Source organism: Hyperolius riggenbachi, chromosome 3 (genome assembly GCF_040937935.1).
Source record: "Hyperolius riggenbachi isolate aHypRig1 chromosome 3, aHypRig1.pri, whole genome shotgun sequence".
Taxonomy (NCBI): Eukaryota; Metazoa; Chordata; class Amphibia; order Anura; family Hyperoliidae; genus Hyperolius; species Hyperolius riggenbachi.
In genome coordinates this window covers 209,214,067-209,238,291 of record NC_090648.1, presented here as the reverse complement: position 1 = coordinate 209,238,291, position 24,225 = coordinate 209,214,067, and the positions used below count along the sequence as shown (strand labels likewise).

Below are 24,225 nucleotides of genomic sequence, written 5' to 3'. Positions count from 1 at the left end.
ACTAGCCAGCAGGCAGGAGCGATCAGACCCCCCCAGCACATCATCCCCATAGGGGGAAAAAAAGGGGGGCGATCTGATCGCTCTGCGTGCCCTCTGATCTGTTCTGGGGGCTGCAGAGCCCGCCCAGCACAGATCACAACAAACAGCGCTGGTCCTTAAGGGGGGGTAAAGGGTGGGTCCTCAAGTGGTTAAGGAGAAAAAAATCCTATGCAGTTTGCATGCATATTTCACAAAATAAATATGATACTGTATTTTTCTCCATTGAAAAAAAGGAAGTATATTAAAAAAATGCAAATGCATGAAAAACCACAAACACAAAACGCAATTGCAAACTAATACAAAAACACAGAACCAAAATCGAAAAAGCAGAGAAAAATGCAGAAACGCACATGGCAGAAAACTCATGGTTTTCCACATAGACGCCTGCTCAGCCTAATTGGTACTTTCAGTGCTTCAATAGGTATTCCAATTCATAGCACTTCATTTTTTTATGTTTCCATTGAACTTGCTTTTACCGTGGTAGGTGAAAGGTAAAGGGTAAAAGGTATGAAATATGATCTTTTCAGAGTTCATAGTACAATTCGTTCTCTTCTGGCTTCATGTGAAGCAAACACACCTTCCTGTGCTTCATTGTTTGGGAGCCTCCGTTCAGTATGCAGGTACTCTCTGTATTGCTGCCTCAAAGGATTTCTTTGGCAAAGAAAGTTTTACTTGCTGTGCCTGTGCTATGGATGCTGAAGCGTATATTTCTGCCTTACCTGTGGCAGGACTTCAGTTTCTTTATCAGAGCATTGCGTTACACGTTGAAGATAGAAGGAGGAATAAAACGCTGCCCTTACTTTGGTGTGGTGGAAATATTTCGGAAACAGGTTGCCACAAGACCAGACCACCAGTTTATATTATATCAAGATGAGTCGTATACCTACAAGGACATTGACCTTAAAAGCAATCAGGCTGCATGGGCGATAAAGGAGCATGCAAAGCTGACAAAAGGAGACTGCGTTGCTATATTTATGGGCAATGAACCTGCTTATGTGTGGCTTTGGCTGGGACTGGCCAAAATAGGATGTCCAATGGCGTGCCTGAACTACAACATTCGTGCAAAATCCTTTCTGCATTGCTTCAACTGCAGTAAGGCTAAAGTGCTCATTGCTGCTCCAGGTAAGAGATTATAGCAAGATAAATGGGGAATGAAAAAAACTAATGAATTCAAAGAGTTCTGTTTCTTCATGTACAAACAATAGTTGTATGATCAGAGCATAAGTTGAATATCCATTTAGGACCTATTTATAAAACAGGGCAAACACCATAAATCAGCAGTAACACATTTCACAAAGACTCGCCTTCCCAGGGATATGGAGGCTGCCATATTAACCAGTTCAGCCTTCACTCGTTTTCACTTTATGCATCCGAGCAATGTTCACCTCCCATTCATTAGCCTATAACTTTATCACTACTTATCGCAATGAACTGATCTATATCTTGTTTTTTCCGCCACCAATTAGGCTTTCTTTGGGGGGTACATTTTGCTAAGAGCTACCTTACTGTAAATGCATTTTAACAGTAAGAATAAGAAAAAAATGAAAAAATTCATTATTTGTCAGTTTTCGGCCATTATAGTTTTAAAATAAAACATGCCTCCATACTTAAAACCCACGTATTGTATTTGCCCATATTTCACCGTTTAAATTATGTCCCTATCACAATGTATCGCGACAATATTTTATTTGGAAATAAAAGAGCATTTTTTCTGTTTTGCATCCATCGCTATTTACAAGCTTATAAAAAAAAATAGAGAGAAATATTTCATCTTTACATAGATATTTAAAAAGTTTAGACCCTTAGGTAAATATTTATGTGTTTTTTTTTTTTTATAGTAATGTTTTTTTTTTTTTTTTTTTATTAAACATTTTATGTGGGTATTTTTGGGAGGGTGGGATATAAATAGTTTTATTTGGGGAAATATTTGTGTATTGTAATGTTTTTTTCCATTTACTTGTAGTTTTACTTTTTGGCCACAAGATGGCAATCTCGATTTTGTTTACATGACGTCACTCTAAGCGTAAAATGTACGCTTAGAGGGACAGAGCTTCAGAAAAAGCGTAGCTTCCGAGAGAAGCTGTCGCTTTTTCAGCGGGGGAGAGGAATCAGTGATCGGGCACCATAGCCCGATACATTGATTCCTGGGCTACCGAACCTGCGGACGGGAGTGCGCGTGCACGTGCGCGATCGGCCGCGGGAGCGTGCGGACGCGCACGTGGCCTCCTGGACGTAGATACTACGTCCTGGAGGCATAAATGGTTAATACCAGTTGCCTGGCAGTCCTCGTGATCCTGTGTGTCTAATACTTTTAGCCATAGACCCTAAATAAGCATGCAGCAGATAAAGTATGCTGACTCCAGCCATATCCATATGCTTTTTCCAGGGTTTTGACTCAGACACCACTTATACCAGAGGATAAACAGGGCTGCAATGCAACTGGCATTGTTTACAAGGAAATAAATATGGCAGCTTCCATATCCCTCTCACCTCGTGTTCCCTTTAAGTCATGATTTATCTCTCCTTAACTGACTTAAAGGGGCACTAAGGTGAAAAATTGTAAAATTTAAAATTTGTTCATACATTTACAAATCAGAAGTACATTTTTTTCCAGAGTAAAATGAGCCATAAATTACTTTTCTTCTATGTTACGGTCACTTACAGTAGGTAGTAGAAATCTGACAGAATCGACAGGTTTTGGACTAGTCCCTCTCTTCATCGGGGATTCTCAGGGATGTATTTATTTTCAATTGCACTTAACCACTTCAGGACCACAGTCTTTTCGCCCCTTAAAGACCAGAGCCTTTTTCTCCATTCAGACCACTGCAGCTTTCACGGTTTATTGCTCGGTCATACAACCTACCACTTAAATGAATTTTACCTCCTTTTCTTGTCACTAATACAGCTTTCTTTTGCTGCTATTTGATTGCTGCTGCGAGTTTTAGTTTTTATTATATTCATCAAAAAAGACATGAATTTTGGCAAAAAAATGACTTTTTTAACTTGCTGTGCTGACATTTTTCAAATAAAGTAAAATTTCCTATACATTTGAGCGCGAAAGTTATTCTGCTACATGTCTTTGATAAAAAAAAAACCATTCAGTGTATATTTATTGGATTGGGTAAAAGTTATAGCGTTTACAAACTATGGTGCCAAAAGTGAATTTTCCCATTTTCAAGCATCTCTGACTTTTCTGCGCAAATTCCAGGATAGTACAAATACCCCCCAAATGACCTCATTTTGGAAAGAAGACATCCCAAAGTATTCAGTGAGAGGCATGGTGAGTTCATAGAAGATTTTATTTTTTGTCACAAGTTAGCGGAAAATGACACTTTCTGACAAAAAAAAGAAAAAAAAAAAAGTTTCCATTTCTTCTAACTTGCGACAAAAAAAATGAAAAAAAGAATGAAATCTGCCACAGACTCACTATGCTCCTCTCTGAATACCTTGAAGTGTCTACTTTCCAAAATGGGGTCATTTGTGGGGTGTGTTCACTGTCCTGGCATTTTGGGGGGTGCCTAATTGTAAGCACCCCTGTAAAGCCTAAAGATGCTCATTGGACTTTTGGCCCCTTAGCGCAGTTAGGCTGCAAAAAAGTGCCACACATGTGGTATTGCCGTACTCAGGAGAAGTAGTATAATGTGTTTTGGGGTGTATTTTTACACATACCCATGCTGGGTGGGAGAAATATCTCCGTAAATGACAATTGTTTAATTTTTTTTACACACAATTGTCTATTTATAGAGATATTTCTCCCACTCAGCATGGGTATGTGTAAAAATACACCCCAAAACACATTATACTACTTCTCCTGAGTACGGCGATACCACATGTGTGGCACTTTTTTGCACCCTAACTGCGCTAAGGGGCCCAAAGTTCAATGAGTACCTTTAGGATTTCACAGGTCATTTTGAGAAATTTCGTTTCAAGACTACTCCTCACGGTTTAGGGCCCCTAAAATGCCAGGACAGTATAGGAACCCCACAAATTACCCCATTTTAGAAAGAAGACACCCCAAGGTATTCCGTTAGGAGGATGGTGAGTTCATAGAAGATTTTTTTTTTTTGTCACAAGTTAGCGGAAATTGATTTTAATTGTTTTTTTTCACAAAGTGTCATTTTCCGCTAACTTGTGACAAAAAATAAAATCTTCTATGAACTCACCATACTCCTAACGGAATACCTTGGGGTGTCTTCTTTCTAAAATGGGGTCATTTGTGGGGTTCCTATACTGCCCTGGCATTTTAGGGGCCCTAAACCGTGAGGAGTAGTCTTGAAACCAAATGTCGCAAAATGACCTGTGAAATCCTAAAGGTACTCATTGGACTTTGGGCCTCTTAGCGCACTTAGGGTGCAAAAAAGTGCCACACATGTGGTACCGCCGTACTCAGGAGAAGTAGTATAATGTGTTTTGGGGTGTATTTTTACACATACCCATGCTGGGTGGGAGAAATATCTCTGTAAATGACAATTGTTTGATTTTTTTTACACACAATTGTCCATTTACAGAGAGATTTCTCCCACCCAGCATGGGTATGTGTAAAAATACACCCCAAAACACAATATACTACTTCTTCTGAGTACGGCGATACCACATGTGTGACACTTTTTTGCAACCTAGGTGCGCTAAGGGGCCTAACGTCCTATTCACAGGTCATTTTGAGGCATTTGGATTCTAGACTACTGCTCACGGTTTAGGGCCCCTAAACTGCCAGGGCAGTATAGGAACCCCACAAGTGACCCCATTTTAGAAAGAAGACACCCCAAGGTATTCTGTTAGGAGTATGGTGAGTTCATAGAAGATTTTTTTTTTTGTCACAAGTTAGCGGAAAATGACACTTTGTGAAAAAAAAAACAATACATATCAATTTCCGCTAACTTGTGACAAAAAAAAAAATCTTCTATGAACTCATCATACACCTAACAGAATACCTTGGGTGTCTTCTTTCTAAAATGGGGTCACTTGTGGGGTTCCTATACTGCCCTGGCATTTTAGGGGCCCTAAACCGTGAGGAGTAGTCTTGAACCCAAATGTCTCAAAATGACCTGTGAAATCCTAAAGGTACTCATTGGACTTTGGGCCCCTTAGCACAGTTAGGCTGCAAAAAAGTGTCACACATGTGGTATCGCCGTACTCAGAAGAAGTAGTATAATGTGTTTTGTGGTGTATTTTTACATATAACCATGCTGGGTGGGAGAAATATCTCTGTAAATGACACATTTTTGATTTTTTTTACACACAATTGTCCATTTACAGAGAGATTTCTCCCACCCAGCATGGGTATGTGTAAAAATACACCACAAAACACATTATACTACTTCTCCTGAGTATGGCGATACCACATGTGTGACACTTTTTTGCAGCCTAGGTGCGCTAAGGGGCCCAACGTCCTATTCACAGGTCATTTTGAGGCATTTGTTTTCTAGACTACTCCTCACGGTTTAGGGCCCCTAAAATGCCAGGGCAGTATAGGAACCCCACAAGTGACCCCATTTTAGAAAGAAGACACCCCAAGGTATTCCGTTAGGGGTATGGTGAGTTCATAGAAGATTTTATTTTTTGTCACAAGTTAGTGAAAAATGACACTTTGTGAAAAAAACAATAAAAATCCAATTTCCGCTAACTTTTGACAAAAAATAAAATCTTCTATGAACTCATCATACACCTAACAGAATACCTTGGGGTGTCTTCTTTCTAAAATCGGGTCACTTGTGGGGTTCCTATACTGCCCTGGCATTTTACGGGCCCAAAACTGTGAGTAGTCTGGAAACCAAATTTCTCAAAATGACTGTTCAGGGGTATAAGCATCTGCAAATTTTGATGACAGGTGGTCTATGAGGGGGCAAATTTTGTGGAACCGGTCATAAGCAGGGTGGCCTCTTAGATGACAGGATGTTTTGGGCCTGATCTGATGGATAGGAGTGCTAGGGGGGTGACAGGAGGTGATTGATGGGTGTCTCAGGGGGCGGTTAGAGGGGAAAATAGATGCAATCAATGCACTGGGGAGGTGATCGGAAGGGGGTCTGAGGGGGATCTGAGGGTTTGGCCGAGTGATCAGGAGCCCACACAGGGCAAATTAGGGCCTGATCTGATGGGTAGGTGTGCTAGGGGGTGACAGGAGGTGATTGATGGGTGTCTCAAGGTGTGATTAGAGGGGGGAAATAGATGCAAGCAATGCAGTAGCGAGGTGATCAGGGCTGGGGTCTGAGGACGTTCTGAGGTGTGGGCGGGTGATTGAGTGCCCGCAAGGGGCAGATTAGGGTCTAATCTGATGGGTAACCGTGACAGGTGGTGATAGGGGGTGATTGATGGGTAATTAGTGGGTGTTTAGAGGAGAGAAGAGATGTAAACACTGCACTTGGGAGGTGATCTGATGTCGGATCTGCGGGCGATCTATTGGTGTGGGTGGGTGATCAGATTGCCCGCAAGGGGCAGGTTAGGGGCTGATTGATGGGTGGCAGTGACAGGGGGTGATTGATGGGTGGCAGTGACAGGGGGTGATTGATGGGTGGCAGTGACAGGGGGTGATTGATAGGTGATTGACAGGTGATAAGTGGGTTGTTACAGGGAATAACAGATGTAAATATTGCACTGGCGAATAGATAAGGGGGGTCTGAGGGCAATCTGAGCGTGTGGGCGGGTGATTGGGTGCCCGCAAGGGGCAGATTAGGGTCTAATCTGATGGGTAACAGTGACAGGTGGTGATAGGGGGTGATTGATGGGTAATTAGTGGGTGTTTAGAGGAGAGAAGAGAGGTAAACACTGCACTTGGGAGGTGATCTGATGTCGGATCTGCGGGCGATCTATTGGTGTGGGTGGGTGATCAGATTGCCCGCAAGGGGCAGGTTAGGGGCTGATTGATGGGTGGCAGTGACAGGGGGTGATTGATGGGTGGCAGTGACAGGGGGTGATTGATAGGTGATTGACAGGTGATCAGTGGGTTATTACAGGGAATAACAGATGTAAATATTGCACTGGCGAATTGATAAGGGGGGGGGGGGGGGGTCTGAGGGCAATCTGAGCGTGTGGGCGGGTGATTGGGTGCCCGCAAGGGGCAGATTAGGGTCTAATCTGATGGGTAACAGTGACAGGTGGTGATAGGGGGTGATTGATGGGTAATTAGTGGGTGTTTAGAGGAGAGAAGAGATGTATACACTGCACTTGGGAGGTGATCTGATGTCGGATCTGCGGGCGATCTATTGGTGTGGGTGGGTGATCAGATTGCCCGCAAGGGGCAGGTTAGGGGCTGATTGATGGGTGGCAGTGACAGGGGGTGATTGATGGGTGGCAGTGACAGGGGGTGATTGATAGGTGATTGACAGGTGATCAGTGGGTTGTTACAGGGAATAACAGATGTAAATATTGCACTGGCGAATTGATAAGGGGGGGTCTGAGGGCAATCTGAGCGTGTGGGCGGGTGTTTGGGTGCCCGCAAGGGGTAGATTAGGGTCTAATCTGATGGGTAACAATGACAGGTGGTGATAGGGGGTGATTGATGGGTGATTGATGGGTAATTAGTGGGTGTTTAGAGGAGAGAATAGATGTAAACAATGGATTTGGGAGGTGATCTGATGTCGGATCTGCGGGCGATCTATTGGTGTGGGGGGGGTGATCAGATTGCCCGCAAGGGGCAGGTTAGGGGCTGATTGATGGGTGGCAGTGACAGGGGGTGATTGACGGGTGATTGACGGGTGATTGACAGGTGATTGACAGGTGATCAGGGGGGATAGATGCATATAGTACACGGGGGGGGGGGGTCTGGGGGGGGGGTCTGGGGAGAATCTGAGGGGTGGGGGGTGATCAGGAGGGGGCAGTGGGCAGGGGGGGGGGATAAAAAAAAAATAGCGTTGACAGATAGTGACAGGGAGTGATTGATGGGTGATTAGGGGGGTGACTGGGTGCAAACAGTGGTCTGGGGGGTGGGCAGGGGGGGGGGGTCTGAGGGGTGCTGTGGGCGATCAGGGGGCAGGGGGGGGGGAATCAGTGTGCTTGGGTGCAGACTAGGGTGGCTGCAGCCTGCCCTGGTGGTCCCTCGGACACTGGGACCACCAGGGCAGGAGGCAGCCAGTATAATAGGCTTTGTATACATTACAAAGCCTATTATACATATGTGCAGCGGCGATCCGGGTGCTAGTAACCCGCCGGCGCTTCCGAACGGCCGGCGGGTTACTACGAGCGGTGGGCGGAGCCAGTCCCCGGCGGCTGATCGCGTCACGAATGACGCGATCGCCGCATAGCCACTCCCGCAGCCGCCCCCGCCGATGGGCGTATTGCGGTCATTTGGGCCCGGACTTTGCCGCCGCCCATCGGCTGGGGGCGGTCCTCAAGTGGTTAATGAATGGCAGTTGCTCTGTCCAACTGTCAAAAAACTGTATAGCGAGCAAGGAAGTTGGCCAGCATCATTGTATAAATCATTTTTTAGGGAATATCTTTATAAAGAATAAAAGCCTTGCTGAGAATCCCCTATGAAGATATGGACTAGTCCAAAACCCGTCACTTCTGTCAGATTTCTACCACCTACTGTAAGTGACAGCAACATAGGAGAAAAGTAATTTATGGCTCATTTTACTCTGGAAAAAAACTTACTTCTTATTTGTTTATGTTTGCACATATTTTAAATGTTAAATTTTTTTGCCATAGTGCCCCTTTAACTCACGGTTTATTTTTCCTTATTTGACTTAACTCACACGTTTTATCTCCTTATCTGTTTATCGCATGATTTATCTCTCCTTATTTGATTATCTCATGCAATTGCTCTCCTTACATTAAAGGATACATGAGGTGAACCAAATACTACTACTGCTACTACAGTACTTTTACTACTACTACTACCACTGCTGCTGCTACTGCAACTACTATTACTACCTCACAGAAGAAGCATGTTTGCTGGAAGGGAGCAGTCAGGACAGTCTTTCCCTGTCAGCTCAGTACACATAACCTTATAAAGATAAGAATCTGCTGAGCTGCAGTGTTGGCCACAAAGAGTTAATCTGAGAGCAGCAGAGGGAGGAACTGGATAGTGAGAGCTGCTCTCTAGCCACTGCCAACTCTATGCTTGCACAATGGATCTCTGGACCACATGCCTGACTTTACCATAGTCTCCATAACGGAGCAGCCACACAACGTCACTCTGTCTCTGAGCACCCCATAACTAGTACAGCCACCACATCATGTTACTCCCTCCATTACTGAGCAGCCACATGTCATTCTGCTCTGCCTCCCCTCCCCCCCCCCCCCTCACAGCCCCACGTTACTCTGCCCCTGGCCCCCCACAACCAGTAAAGCCATCAAACCATGTTACCCTCTCCATAACGGAGCAGCCACACATCCCTCTGCCCCTGAGCCCCCATAACTAGTATGGGGGTTCAGGGGCATTATGTTACTCCCTCCATTACTGAGCAGCCACATGTGGGACCTCCAAAAGCATTATTATCTAATAGAAGAGATACCACCACACAGGCTTCTCAGTATAAGGAGTACTCATTCCTTACTCAGTCTAGATAAAGAGATAGTTTGCATATTCAGTAGCGGTGCATTGTGGGTAACCACAGATGTTCACTTAAAGAGGAATTTTTGCAAATTCCTTCTGTTTTAAAAAGGCAAACCACACTAAGCTCTGTGGTTATCATACAATGGTTTGCAAAAGTATTCGGCCCCCTCGAAGTTTTCCACATTTTGTCACATTACTGCCACAAACATGAATCAATTTTATTGGAATTCCCCATGAAAGACCAAGACAAAGTGGTGTACATGTGAGAAGTGGAACGAAAATCATACATGATTCCAATCATTTTTTACAAATAAATAACTGCAAAGTGGGGTGTGCGTAATTATTCAGCCCCCTTTGGTCTGAGTGCAGTCAGTGGCCCATAGACATTGCCTGATGAGTGCTAATGACTAAATAGAGTGCACCTGTGTGTAATCTAATGTCAGTACAAGTACAGCTGCTCTGTGACGGTCTCAGAGGTTGTCTAAGAGAATCTTGGGAGCAACAACCCCATGAAGTCCAAAGAACACACCAGTCAGGTCAGGGATAACGTTTTTGAGAAATTTAAAGCACAACCTAAACTCACAGGCTGAACAAGGAGTGCACTGATCAGAAATGCACACAGGTGCACTCTATTTAGTCATTAGCACTCATCAGGCAATGTCTATGGGCCACTGACTGCACTCAGACCAAAGGGGGCTGAATAATTACGCACACCCCACTTTGCAATTATTGATTTGTAAAAAATGTTTGGAATCATGTATGATTTTCGTTCCACTTCTCACGTGTACACCACTTTGTATTGGTCTTTCACCTGGAATTCCAATAAAATTGATTTATGTTTGTGGCAGTAATGTGACAAAATGTGGAAAACTTCAAGGGGGCCGAATACTTTTGCAAACCACTGTATATACTCTTTTAAGGATAGGTAGATATCCGTGTGTATAAGCTAGCCAGCTTGAGACCTGTGGGGACACAGCCTGGTTCCACCATAGTACAATAAGCTTTTTGGCATAATATATCAAATTAGCCACACACCATGTTAGTCCCTCCCTAACACATCACTCTGCCCCTGTCCCCCGCTCCCCATAACTAGGACAGCCATCATCATCATCATGACCCTTTCCTTCCCCTTAAATAACAGCATTGCAAGCATGATCCTCCCCTTTGCAGAGCAGCACAGCAGTGGGCTGTGTAGGAGTATATTATATCAGTGGCTGGATAGTATAATGGTTAAGGGCTTGTGTAACGGTTAAGGGACCTGCCTTTGACATAGGAGACCTGGATTCAAATCTCTTCCTGTTCAGTAAGCCAGCACCTATTTAGTAAGGAGTTCTTGGGCAAGACTCCCTAACACTGCTACTGCCTACTGAGTGCACTCTAGTGGCTGCCTTGCAAGCGCTTTGAGTGCGACAGGAGAAAAGCACTATACAAATGTAAGAATTATTATTATATTTGAAATAGAAAGAAGATACAGGTTGCACACCCAGAGATCGGTTTTTCAATCAGTCAGCATTTTTCAATCAGTCAGCAGAGAACTTTATGAAGAGTTAATGAATAACACAAAACTTGATATAGGCAGACATATGCATACAGTACAGACACAACAGTCCCCTGCAGAAGTCAGCCAGAAAAATAGATCTATACCATAAAATATGATTATATTAAAGCAAATAGGGCCATATGCCAGGAAAAGATCCCTCCCAAAATTGCAATGACAAGCAAAAAAACCCCAAAACAATAACAATTCCATATGCGAGATGGTCGGGTCATTGAGATGATAACAGTGATTATTAGCAACCCATACACTATTTATTTATGTGTTTAAGTTATATGCCAGGAGTGCAAGGCCCTGTCCCTTCTTAGAGGAGAATAATGTGGTCCCCACACTGGAGAAGGCGTTCGTTAAAAAAGGGCGCCGGGAAAAAAGGGCGCAGGGTTTTAAACGATAATCATGAATAACGTTTAAAAAAATGTGTGCTATATTTCGTTTAAAAATAATGTTTTATAAAGTTATAAATCATTAAATAATGTGTATGAAATGGGCAATTTTAAAAACGTTAATCTTCCCTGTTTAAAAAGTGAAATTTATAATAACGTTTTATAAAACATTAATAAGAATTTTACTAAAGCTATACCTAACCCTACTCTCACACAGAACCCTCCCTGTACCTATCCCTAACCCCTAGACCCCCCTGTTGGTGCCTAAACCTAAGACCCCCCTGTTGGTGCCTAAACCTAAGACCCCCCTGTTGGTGCCTAAACCTAAGACCCCCCTATTGGTGCCTAAACCTAAGACCCCCCTGTTGGTGCCTAAACCTAAGACCCCCCTGTTGGTGCCTAAACCTAAGACCCCCCTGTTGGTGCCTAAACCTAAGACCCCCCTGGTGGTGCCTAAACCTAAGACCCCCGTGTTGGTGCCTAAACCTAAGACCCCCTGTTGGTGCCTAAACCTAAGACCTTCCTGGTGGTGCCTAAACCTAAGACGCCCCTGTGATAAGCATTAATAACGTTTTTAAAAAAATATGGTGCGGTTTTTCGTTTAAAAATGTTTTTTAAAAAAAATTGTACGGTTTTTCGTTTAAAAGTAATGTTTAAAAAAAATATTGTACTGTTTTTCGTTTAAAAATAATGTTTAAAAAATTATAAATCATTAAATAATGGGTAATCATGAGAAGCAGTTATAAAACATTAAAAGTCTCCGGGCGCCGCTTTTAAAACGTTATTTTTCTCCGGCACCCTTTTTTCCTGTTGGGCGCCCATTAAACGATATTTATTATGGGAGTGAATGGCGGCGCCCTTTTTGTCCACCTGCCTCATGCGACTAAAAATTCCTGCTTCCCTGAAGAAGGTAATACTCTCATCCATAGACTACCACTGCGCTACTCTGCTGAAGGGGAAGATGGAAACATAAGGGAAGGATTAACTCCCACCTTTATCAAGTTTTTATTTCTATCTGTGAATTTGCATACTGTTGTATGTCCATTAGACAGTAAGCATCTTCCCAATGAGGACCCAGAGGACGAAAAAATGACAATAGGCTAACACTTTCCCACTTTGTCCAAAGGGAACTTAATAAGTTTAAGTTGAAATTCCACGTACTTTGCTTTGTTTCATGGCAAGAACTGAAGAATGCGGTGGAGGAAGTCTTACCCGCACTGGCAGAACAAGATGTGCAGGTATTCTATCTGAGCAGAGATTCTCCCACTGACGGAGTGATCAGCCTACTTGACAAAGTGGAAGCTGCTTCTCAAGAGCAAGTCCCTGAATCCTACAGATCCCATCTTACTGACAAATCCCCAGTTCTCTATATCTACACATCTGGAACTACAGGTATATGATAGACTTTTGTCTTGTCTCTGCAGCATGCGTAAATTGTTTTTTATGCAGAAATCAACTCCTACGAGAAAATTGTGGCATTCTGAACACATTAAAGTGAAATTCGATATTTATTGATAAAAAGCAGTTTCTAACCAACACATTACACCAGTGACCCCAAAGTGTTCCCAACAGAAAATGCTGAATGAAGATTTCACCCTGCTTCATTAATCCAAGAGGACCAGCAGATGAGGGGAAATTAAAAAGAAAGTTAGGTGGCAATCCTGATATATTGTAGAGCAGAACCGGATTGCTGAAATGGGAAACAACTTAAATTCCTGGGGCCCAACAACTGTTCAGGGGGACAATCTATTTTTAGAACCCAGCACACGCAATATAAAAAACATCTCAAATGAAGATTACAGTGCACAAATATTTATTTAGGTGTTATGGCCCACACTATACCTAGTAAGTAAACTTGGAGTTGGGGCCTTCTCAATTTGGGTCGCTACAGCTGGCCATCGCGGTCTTTATCTGTATCCACTGCCATCACCAGCTGCACTGGACTATTGATTAATCTTGTAGTATGTAGATAAATTAATAGAAAGAGAGGGTAGTGTTAGGAATACCAATAGACTTGGAATAGAAGAGAGTGGTCAACAGTGTCAAATATTTATGGGAAGAATGAAGGAGAAGAGAAGGAGGAAGAAAAACGTAGCTCTGTGGAGATCATTCTTGGCCACTTTTTGCGCATGCTTTTTATGTTGAGAGTGTGGTACAAATCCTAGTTTAATAAAAGTTAACTGATGAATTGGAGCTGTGAAAAAATAAGTTTGTGCTTGAGAAATGGCTTAGACGTTAGAAATTAGGGAAATGTGTGCTTGAGAAATGGCTTACAAGTAAGAAATTAGGGAAAGGTCAAGTAAAGGATTTTTTCCAACATGCTCGTGGAAACAAGTGTGCATGTTTTAAGGCAATGGGCAGAGAACAGTGTAGTGTGCAAAGTTGAACAACTGATTCACTATAGAAGCCATGCTACAGGAGTGGAAATGAATGTAGTCAGAATAAGCTGTATTGTTGTAATAGGTAGTAAGATGATTATAGAAAAGAAGTGGCTTTGTATACACTGGCAGGGCCATAGCCTGGTAAGGGCCATTAACTAGCAGGGAGGGGGTTAAAGTGCAGCTTTATTTGGAGGTGATGATAGTCAAGGCCAAAATGTGTACTTTTTTTGCCCCTTGGCCAATATTCTTGCAGCTGCCCTCTCATTCAATACGCTACCCTCTCTTCTATGTGTAAGATCCATGTGAAGTAGCTCCTCTTTTTCATATACAGCTCTCTTGTAGCTCCTCTTTTTCATATACAGCTCCCTTGAACAATAGCTTATAGAAACACAAAAGAAGAAATTGAGAGCCCACAATAGTGTTGTATGTCAAAGTAATGTGGGTATAGTGTCTTTGTGTTAAATAATACTCACAAAGGTAGGTTACCACCTAGGTTCTCAATGTGTGATTTGCGTACCCCAGGGGGTACTTCTGATGGTTCCAGGGGGTACTCGGGCTTGATATACTTAACCAAGAATAGCAAATTTAGAAAATGATAAATCTTATTTAAACAACACCAAATTAGTATTTTAGCTAATGAAAGGCAATAGTAAATGCTTAGGAATTGTTTAGAAGCAATTATCATTTACTACGATTAAATATATATTTGTCAAGGGGTACTTGTGATAATGTTTATTATGCTAAGGGGTACTTGGTGAGTTCAGTGTTTTAAAAGGGGTACATACCAATAAAATGTTGAGAAACACTGAGCAACCACTGTATAAACAGTGGGAAACATGAACCTGACCCCACTCAAGTTAAGAAGTCTCTCTCTGCAGATCCAAAGAAAAGGGCAACGCCCCTCCACACAAGGGTGGACACTGTATAAAATATTAGTACAACAGAGGTGCCAAGAAGATTAATATACACTAAAAGCAGTTTAAAAAGGGAGGTAGTGGTGGTGGATCCCCATAAATCCCCATAATTGACTAGATTTAGTTGATTTCAAATAAGCATCACTTTATCATAAACTGCAATGTGCGGGTATAACTCGCTTCGGCAGGCAAAATCAAGAAGTAACTGAAACAAGCTCTGTAACAAGCCAAGCGCCGCTGTCATTTTCTGCCCCCTGGCCAACATTCTTGCAGCTGCCCTCCCATTCCATATGCTACCCTCCCTTCTATGTGTAAGATCCATGTGAAGTAGCTCCTCTTTTTCATATCCAGCTCCCTTGAACAATAGCTCACCTCCTCCATATGCTGCTCTCCATTGGCATCCTTCCTTTTCCCTATGCAGCAATCCAACATACATGGCAAATTGAAATCGCCCCTTGAGCAGCAGGCATTCAGGTCTTTGTGGCCTTTCCAGAAATCTGGGCCTCATGATAGTGTTCAGTTGTCTTGGGACACGGCATGGTTGGAAAAAGTGAAAACTGAGATGAGGAGTTTAGTGAAGCAAGAAGGTCTAAAAACATTGTGAAGGTAAGTTTACAATGGTCTCTCAGACATCGACATGGTCTGTAAGCTGTAATGCTGGGGATACACAGTAAGTTTCTGTACCTTGTATCGACCAGCTGATCCGGCCAGCTGATAATATTCAGCTGGCCCGATCAAGCCGCTCGACCCGCGCCCGCTTGATTCCCAATGGCAGGGAATCGAGCAGCTGATAAGGACCGCTGGCGGGGACGAGCGGGAATCGATTCGAGGACGAGCAGGGATGCGCTGGCATCGAGCCGCTGGCTCGATCCGGCGCATAAAACGTGCCGCGTATGCCCGGCATAAGAAGGTGAGGGAGGGCAAGATGTAAAGATGTTAAAAGAAGGTAGTGACCAGAAAGAAGATAAATGACAGAGTTGTCAAGTTAGATAAAGGTGCAAAGTATAAAGAAGATTAGTTGAACAGTGTCCATCAAGGTCTGTGTGCTTATAGTAGCTGGTGATAGTGAGCACATTTCTTTCACACTTAACCTAATCCTAATCCATTAATGCTATTGTACACAGACAAGAATTTTGCCCTATAGCAGCTGCTATACAGTCATATCAAAAAGTTTGGGAGCCACTCAGAGGTACTGTATTTGTATCATTGGCTGAACTTTAAAAGTAGCAACTTCCTTTTAATATAGGTTATGCCATATGGCACCAGTATTTCTGCAGTGAAATTAAATGTATTGGATTCATAGAAAAAACTATGTAATATGCATCATAACAAAATTAGATACATTTGGACACCCCATCAGAGATATGAAATTAATACTTAGCTAAGCTTCCGTTAGACGCCTGCTATAGCCTTTGATGTATGTCTGGATTCTGTGTGAAATGGTTCTTGATGAGTTTTTCATACAAAATCCAGTACCATTAAATTTGATGGCTGTCACACATGGACAGGTTACGTACTTCAAATCATCCCATAAATTTCAGATGATATTCAAGTCCATGGACCGTGACGGTCATTCTAGAGCTTTGTACTTCTTCTACATGAATGCCTTTGCAGATTTTGACCTGTGTTTTAGGTAATTGTCTTGTTGGAATATCCAACCCCTGTGTTTTTCTTGTGCATTATCCTGCAGAATTTGTTGATATTGGGTTGAATTCACCAGACCTTGACTTTAGTAAGGGCCACAAGCTCTGAACTAGCCACACAGCCCCACAGCATCATAGAACCTCAACCAAATTTGACAGTATGTAGCAGGTGTTTTTCTTGGAATGCGCTGTTCTGCTTCCAACTTGCAAAGTGGTTTAAATTATGACCAAATAACTCATCTTTTGTCTGATTGGGCCAAAGCACTTTGTTCCAAAATGAATTTGGCTTTTTAAATCAGCGTTTGCATACAGCAAATGACTCTGTTTGCTGCATGAGTGCAGATAGGGCTTCTTTCTTATCACCTTGCTATACAGATATTCATTGTGCAAATTACGATGAATTGCAGAACAATGTACAGATATACCATCTGCAGCATCTGTAACCGTTCTTACAATCCTCCTCATATTCCGGTGCTGTGTTTTTCTTGGCCTGCCAGACCTGTTTCATGGCAACTGTGCCTGTGGCCTTCCATTGCCTGGTTACATTCCTTAGGCCTGAGACACACTGTGAACTCTTTTCAGAATTGTCAGCGCCGTCTGAGCATTTTTTTTTCTTAAAAACGCTTCCATTGACTTGCATTAAAATTGTGGCAAAATCACAGCGATTGCGATTTTCCAAAAATTGGCCCTGGTGAAAATGTATAGCACATATTTATAATAGTGCCCTGGGAAAATATATCATTGTATATAAAGCCAGGATTAAACCCCTCATTCTCTGAATTGCTAATTTGTAAATACTGGCTTACACTCGGAGAGTTTTAATTTGTCATGCAATTCTTTTATTTATCTATTTATTTTGGGGGGCGGGGGTCATGCTTATGTTGTGTACAAAGGTATCAAAAAAATGTAAACATGTAGAGCAAAGTATGCAGTGCTAAAGCAGGCCAGGCTGTCTGTGTTTGGAGTCCAACGAATGACCCCTAGTTACTCTATAACTGTGTTCAACATTAATGGACCACAGAGATATTAACTGAAAAATTCACTTCTTTCCAAAGTTAGCCTCCAAGCCACATAGATTGATCCTCCCAACCTCTATAGACTTTTGCCCCTTGTTAAAAGCATTTATATTTAACTGGGCTTTCCATGCCATGTGTTGCATGTGGTTGCTTTAGTTGGCATCCAGAGGTCAGAAAAAACATGCAGAACTTTTTCCCCATTGAACAACAGTGGTGTTCAGGGCTTTCTGATTCCAGAACATTTCGACCTGTTTGGTTAAACTGCCTGAACTGAGCATATACCGTACTAGCTAAACTATGCAGCAACACCCTTGTGATACTTCTTACACTAGCATACCTCCCAACATTTTAAAATTAGAAATCGGAACACAGGCCACACCCCCAACACACACCCTAACCACACCCCCAACACACGCCAACCATAAAGTTTTTTGAAGATTTTTTTTTATATTGATGCCCTTATATTTTTTAATAAATATATCCCTCATATACCCTGCCCATGGGTGGAGCTAACTGTAATGAAGTTATACCAGCTAATGTAGTTACATCAGTCTATAGTGCTGTGACAGCGCTCCTCTTCTTTTCTACAATTTAAACATAGAAAAAACAATCGCACATAGTGCATTACTGTGAATCACAAAGTACAGTTCCCCACACGTGCATAAGTGCTCAATTGTGCATCACTCGTGGTCTCTACAGCCCCTCCACACTAGCAGCTCACCAGATTGACACCACCTCACAGTCCAGGTGGGTCTAGCGCTTAGCCTATAGAGCGGCCAACTCCAATGACACTTCCACGATAGTTTAGTTCACAATTGGATGATCCATATTTAATGACAAGTTCCACATGAAAAACATATAAGAACACACATAGCATAAAACCGTTGGGCTAAAAGTTATGGCCTGCGCAATATCAGCGCACTCACTTGTGTAGGAAGATAACAGGCATTTCAGGCATTGCAGCCTAGCAATAAAGCTTCTCTGCTGGCGGTGTCGGCGTCCCGAACTTCCCCGCTCCTCGTGGCAGCCTGTCTCCTGACCTTCCAGATCCCAGTGACGTCAACGCTCCTGGTCACGCCCGACGCGTTTCGTCCAATGGACTCATCAGGGGCTGGACTGATCAGCCCCTGATGAGTCCATTGGACGAAACGCGTCGGGCGTGACCAGGAGCGTTGACGTCACTGGGATCTGGAAGGTCAGGAGACAGGCTGCCACGAGGAGCGGGGAAGTTCGGGACGCCGACACCGCCAGCAGAGAAGCTTTATTGCTAGGCTGCAATGCCTGAAATGCCTGTTATCTTCCTACACAAGTGAGTGCGCTGATATTGCGCAGGCCATAACTTTTAGCCCAACGGTTTTATGCTATGTGTGTTCTTATATGTTTTTCATGTGGAACTTGTCATTAAATATGGATCATCCAATTGTGAACTAAACTATCGTGGAAGTGTCATTGGAGTTGGCCGCTCTATAGGCTAAGCGCTAGACCCACCTGGACTGTGAGGTGGTGTCAATCTGGTGAGCTGCTAGTGTGGAGGGGCTGTAGAGACCACGAGTGATGCACAATTGAGCACTTATGCACGTGTGGGGAACTGTACTTTGTGATTCACAGTAATGCACTATGTGCGATTGTTTTTTCTATGTTTAAATTGTAGAAAAGAAGAGGAGCGCTGTCACAGCACTATAGACTGATATTCAAGGACTTGTGATAGCGAACACTCGATTGAAGCATATGCTATTGCACCCGTTTGTACTTTGGCAGGCGCAGTTTGTGTTTATTATAGGTAATGTAGTTACATAAAAAAAAAATATGAGCTAAATGCAAATAATGACAGACAGCGTTTCCCCAGTAAATGCATGTAATGAGAGACCGCGTTTTCCCACTAAATGCACATAAGAGACAGCGTTTCACCAGTAAATGCACATAATGACAGACAGCCTTTCACCAGTAAATGCAGATAATAAGAGACAGCTTTTCACCAATAAATGCACATAGTAAGAGACAGCTTTTCACCAGTAAATGCACATAATAAGAGACCGCTTTTCACCAGTAAATGCACATAATAATAGACAGCTTTTCACCAGTAAATGCACATAATAAGAGACAGCTTTTCACCAGTAAATGCACATAATAAGAGAAAGCTTTTCACCAGTAAATGCACATAATAAGAGACTACTTTTCACCAGTAAATGCACATAATAAGAAACAGCTTTTCACTAGTAAATGCACATAATAAGAGGCAGCTTTTCACCAGTAAATGCACATAATAAGAGACAGCTTTTCACCAGTAAATGCACATAATAAGAGACAGCTTTTCACCAGTAAATGCACATAATAAGAGACAGCTTTTCACCAGTAAATGCACATAATGACAAACAGCCAGTGTCCCAGTATTTGTAGCCAGAGATATATGTGCCCAGTATATGTAGCCAGAGGTATATGTCCCCAGTATATGTAGCCAGGGATATATGTGCCCAGTATATGTAGCCAGAGGTATATGTCCCCAGTATATGTAGTCAGGGATGTATGTGCTTAGTATATGTAGTCAGGTGGTATATGTCCCAGTATATGTAGCCAGGGGTATATGTCCCAGTATATGTAGGCAGGGGTATATGTCCCCAGTATATGTAATGTGCCCAGTATATGTAGTCAGGGGGTATATGTGCCCAGTATATGTAGGCAGGTGTATATGTGCCCAGTATATGTAGTCAGGGGTATATGTGCCCAGTATATGTAGTCGGCGGTATATATCCCCAGTATATGTAGGCACAGGTATATGTCCCCAGAATAGGTAGCCAGGTGTATATGTAGGCAGGTGTATATGTCCCCAGTATATGTAGGCAGGTGTATATGTGCCCAGTATATGTATCAGAATCAGAATCAGCTTTATTCGCCAAGTACGTCAACTGACGCACCCGGAATTTTTTGTGGTACACATGGCAGGAGTATACTGATACAGATTTTATACAGATCAGTTCACACAGATCGGTATACAGATACAGATTTTATACAGATCAGTTTCACACAGATGGGAGAAGGAGCTAAAAAAGACTGCAAACAAACAGGTTAATTAGGGGTATATGTGCCCAGTATATGTAGGCAGGGGTATATGTGCCCAGTATATGTAGCCAGGGGTATATGTCCCAGTATATGTAGCCAGAGGTATATGTCCCCAGAATAGGTAGCCAGGTGTATATGTCCCCAGTATATGTAGGCAGGTGTATAGGTCTCCAGTATATGTAGGCAGGTGTATATGTCCCCAGTATATGTAGGCAGGTGTATATGTCCCCAGTATATGTAGGCAGGTGTATATGTCCCAGTATATGTAGGCAGGTGTATACGTCCCCAGTATATGTAGGCAGGTGTATATGTCCCCAGTATATGTAGGCAGGTGTATATGTCCCCAGTATACGTAGCCTGAGATATATGTCCCCAGAATAGGTAGCCAGGTGTCCCCCCAGCAGGAGGAGAGCAGCGCAATGGAGGGAGAGCTGTGGGCAGCGGCGGAGAAGGGGGACCATCTCCCCCCCTTCCCTCACCTTAGGGGGCTCTCCCTCCCTCGCTCTCTCCTCTGGAACCAAGTGCTGTGGCATTTGGCAGCGGGCGGAACTTACCTACGTGACTCCGTCTGGTCTCGTCGCAGGCGCGGGATAATTTGCTGCTAGTCTGGTCTGGTCCAAACCAGAGCAGCGGCTGCGGCACCAGAACCTCCGGCGCTTGGAGTGAGATGCCTTCACCACATTGGTGACTGGTAGATATCCTGCTTGCTCTGTTCCTGAGGACATAACTATAGGCTGTGGTTGCTATTAGTTACGCTCCAACCTGTTTGTCTTGTTTTGTATCAGTATGGATGCTTGCTATCACTAGCGTAGCGATTAATCTTGCAAGCATTCTGTCTGTCTTTCTGTTATCTGTCTTGTTACCCAGCCTAAAGGGTTAGGCGGAGGCGGCAGCCACCCTGGGCAACAGTCAGTTTGTCTGTCCGTTGTTTGTCTTGTTACTCAGATCATAGACAGTGCGGCATCGCACTGCACAACCATATTGTCTTATTATTTGTGGCAGTATCGGAAGTCCAGAGCTGCAGTTGCTCTGGGCAATCTTGCTTTCTTGTTCATTACTCCTGTGACAACCTGTGTAGCCTCTTCCATTACCCAGCTCCATATACAGGGAGTGCAGAATTATTAGGCAAATTAGTATTTTGACCACATCATCCTCTTTATGCATGTTGTCTTACTCCAAGCTGTATAGGCTCGAAAGCCTACTACCAATTAAGCATATTAGGTGATGTGCATCTCTGTAATGAGAAGGGGTGTGGTCTAATGACATCAACACCCTATATCAGGTGTGCATAATTATTAGGCAACTTCCTTTCCTTTGGCAAAATGGGTCAAAAGAAGGACTTGACAGGCTCGGAAAAGTCAAAAATAGTGAGATATTTTGCAGAGGGATGCAGCACTCTTAAAATTGCAAAGCTTCTGAAGCGTGATCATTGAACAATCAAGCGTTTCATTCAAAATAGTCAACAGGGTCGCAAGAAACGTGTGGAAAAACCAAGGCGCAAAATAACTGCCCATGAACTGAGAAAAGTCAAGCGTGCAGCTGCCAAGATGCCACTTGTCACCAGTTATTGGCCATATTTCAGAGCTGCAACATCACTGGAGTGCCCAAAAGCACAAGGTGTGCAATACTGTGCAATACTCAGAGACATGGCCAAGGTAAGAAAGGCTGAAAGACGACCACCACTGAACAAGACACACAAGCTGAAACGTCAAGACTGGGCCAAGAAATATCTCAAGACTGATTTTTCTAAGGTTTTATGGACTGATGAAATAAGAGTGAGTCTTGATGGGCCAGATGGATGGGCCTGTGGCTGGATTGGTAAAGGGCAGAGAGCTCCAGTCTGACTCAGACGCCAGCAAGGTGGAGGTGGAGTACTGGTTTGGGCTGGTATCATCAAAGATGAGCTTGTGGGGCCTTTTTGGGTTGAGGATGGAGTCAAGCTCAACTCCCAGTTCTACTGCCAGTTTCTGGAAGACACCTTCTTCAAGCAGTGGTACAGGAAGAAGTCTGCATCCCTCAAGCAAAAAATGATTTTCATGCAGGACAATGCTCCATCACACGTGTCCAAGTACTCCACAGCGTGGCTGGCAAGAAAGGGTATAAAAGAAGAAAAACTAATGACATGGCCTCCTTGTTCACCAGATCTGAACCCCATTGAGAACCTGTGGTCCATCATAAAAATGTAAGATTTACAAGGAGGGAAGACAGTACACCTCTCTGAACAGTGTCTGGGAGGCTGTGGTTGCTGCTGCACGCAATGTTGATGGTGAACAGTAGAGGTGTAGCGAACGGTTCACCTGCGAATGGTTCCAGGCGAACTTTGCGGGTTCGCGTTCGCCTGCACCAGGCGAACTTTTGCGGAAGATTCGATTCGCCCCATAATGCACTATGAGGGTCAACTTTGACCCTCTGCATCACAGTCAGCAGGCACATTGTAGCCATTCAGGCTACACTAAGCCCTGGAGCCCCACCCCCCTTATATAAGGCAGGCTCCGGCGGCCATTAGCCTCACTCGTGTGCCTGCTAGAGACAGACTAGGGACAGCTGCTGCAGACTTGTTCTTCTAGGGACAGATTAGTTAGGTTCTTGGCTGCTTAGCTTGCTCCTGGCTGATTATTATTGCTTTTATAGCACCCCTCAACAGCTCTTTTCAGAGCTCATCCTGTACTTTTTTTTCTCTGTGTGTCAAACTGACACTTTTGTTGCATGCACAGCCTTGCTAATTCATAGTGTGTGTGCCACTGCCAGCAGCCCAGCACATTCAGTGACTACCTGTGTGTGTGACAGGGAGCTGCACCTTGTACTACCCCGTACTGCATATACCAAGTACCTGTTGTGTTTATTTAACCCACCTCATCATCACTGCATATATCTAGCTTTGTGTTGAGTGAACCCAGCTCACTGCATCTAACTACCTGTTGTGTTGAGTGAACACACCTCACTGCATCTATGTACCTTTTCTGTTCAGCGAACCCAGCTCACTGCATCTAACTATCTGTTGTGTTGAGTGAACACACCTCACTGCATCTAAGTACCTTTACTGTTCAGCGAACCCACCTCACTGCATCTAACTACCTGTTGTGTTGAGTGAACCCACCTAACTGCATCTAAGTACCTTTACTGTTCAGTGAACCCAGCTCACTGCATCTAACTACCTGTTGTGTTGAGTGAACCCACCTCACTGCATCTAAGTACCTTTACTGTTCAGTGAACCCAGCTCACTGCATCTAACTACCTGTTGTGTTGAGTGAACCCACCTCACTGCATCTAAGTACCTTTACTGTTCGGTGAACCCAGCTCACTGCATCTAACTACCTGTTGTGTTGAGTGAACCCACCTAACTGCATCTAAGTACCTTTACTGTTCAGTGAACCCAGCTCACTGCATCTAACTACCTGTTGTGTTGAGTGAACCCACCTCACTGCATCTAAGTACCTTTACTGTTCAGTGAACCCACCTCACTGCATCTAACTACATGTTGTGTTGAGTGAACCCACCTCACTGCATCTAAGTACCTTTACTGTTCAGTGAACCCAGCTCACTGCATCTAACTACCTGTTGTGTTGAGTGAACCCACCTCACTGCATCTAAGTACCTTTACTGTTCAGTGAACCCACCTCACTGCATCTAACTACCTGTTGTGTTGAGTGAACCCACCTCACTGCATCTAAGTACCTTTACTGTTCAGTGAACCCACCTCACTGCATCTAACTACCTGTTGTGTTGAGTGAACCCAGCTCACTGCAT

At 43.5% G+C, this 24,225-nt stretch overlaps 1 protein-coding gene across 1 annotated transcript in view; it reads left to right on the top strand.

The window, feature by feature from the left end:
* The first annotated feature begins 637 nt into the window (after window positions 1–637).
* The window catches only part of LOC137563312 (long-chain fatty acid transport protein 2-like), a 59,182-nt gene continuing 35,594 nt past the window's right edge, over window positions 638–24,225 (top strand). Inside the window, exons 1-2 of the mRNA XM_068275606.1 lie at window positions 638–1,161; window positions 12,650–12,859. Coding sequence (XP_068131707.1) covers window positions 654–1,161; window positions 12,650–12,859 — 718 coding nt within the window. The 5' untranslated portion in view covers window positions 638–653. The remainder of the gene's footprint in view (window positions 1,162–12,649; window positions 12,860–24,225) is intronic.